General features: G+C 45.4%; 1 protein-coding gene across 1 annotated transcript in view; it reads left to right on the top strand.

The window, feature by feature from the left end:
* Window positions 1-507: 507 nt before the first annotated feature.
* ARHGEF6 (Rac/Cdc42 guanine nucleotide exchange factor 6) overlaps window positions 508-1,140 on the top strand; it is a 177,326-nt gene continuing 176,693 nt past the window's right edge. Inside the window, exon 1 of the mRNA XM_082263559.1 lies at window positions 508-752. Within this exon, the coding sequence (XP_082119685.1) occupies window positions 588-752 (165 nt within the window). The 5' untranslated portion in view covers window positions 508-587. The remainder of the gene's footprint in view (window positions 753-1,140) is intronic.

The following is a 1,140-nucleotide window of genomic DNA, read 5'->3' as shown; positions in this document are numbered from 1 at the left end:
CTGATAAAAGCTTCAAAATGCTGAAAAACGCAGAAAAAAACACGGCTATTGGGCATTTATAAATGTGTTTGATTCATAAAGGTATTGTGGGAGTATAGTTTTGCTAAAATAAAAAAAAAAAAAGCTGAAAAAAGCTAAAAAACGCTATAGCAAAAAATCTGAAAAACTTCTACAGCTTTCTAGTGAGTCTTTGATAACCTCCAGTGTGCATGAGGCAACTTCCACACAGAGCAAAGTTCTATTTAGCTGCAGCATTAAATACAATGTATATGGCATGTTATAACACCACTTCCTCTTCTGCTGTAGTTTACATACATGTGTATAGTTACTATGTCATGCCAGCCTGATCCTCAATGTGATAATGAGCAGATCCCTCACTATTAATCCATAATGTAAAATAAAAAGGTCTAGCAATGAATGAGAACTCGCCATGTGTGTGTGTTGGCTGTGTGATCTAATGATCAGCTTCCTGTTGTGTGTAGTGTGAGCTGTGAGCTGCTGGGTGCAGAGAAATAGGAAGAGAGCGGAGATGTCATCGCGGATGTGGCTATTGTAGCAGATTGTGTGCTAACCCAGGCAGCACAGCCATGAATCCGGAGGAGCAGACTGTCACCTGGCTCATCTCTCTGGGGGTCCTCAACTCCCCCAAGAAGAACATCTGTGACCCCGAAGACTTTCTAAAATGCTCCCTAAAAGACGGAGTGGTTCTGTGCAAGCTGATGAACCGATTGCTGCCGGGATCGGTGGAGAAGGTAAGAAACTACAGTATACAGATCGGTGCCAGCTTTACTTTATCAGATGTGTGTTTACATGTCTCATAGTAGCGCTCCATACTTTGTCTGCGAGGGAAACGCCCTGATCATTCTTCACATAACACACTCCTATGTATGTCAGTCCTCCAGGTGAGGGGGGGGGGGTCAGGTAACACACTCCTATGTATATCAGTCCTCCAGGTGAGGGGGGGGTCAGATAACCCACTCCCCACACTCCTATGTATGTCAGTCCTCCAGGTGAGGGGGGGGTCAGATAACACACTCCCCACACTCCTATGTATATCAGTCCTCCAGGTGAGGGGGGGTCAGATAACACACTCCTATGTATGTCAGTCCTCCAGGTGAGGGGGGGGGGGTCAGATAACAC

The sequence above is a fragment of the Pelophylax lessonae genome, assembly GCF_965119305.1.
Source record: "Pelophylax lessonae genome assembly, chromosome: 7".
Taxonomy (NCBI): Eukaryota; Metazoa; Chordata; class Amphibia; order Anura; family Ranidae; genus Pelophylax; species Pelophylax lessonae.
The sequence above is the reverse complement of the archived record's forward strand: the minus strand, read 5'-3'. Positions and strand labels throughout refer to the sequence as shown.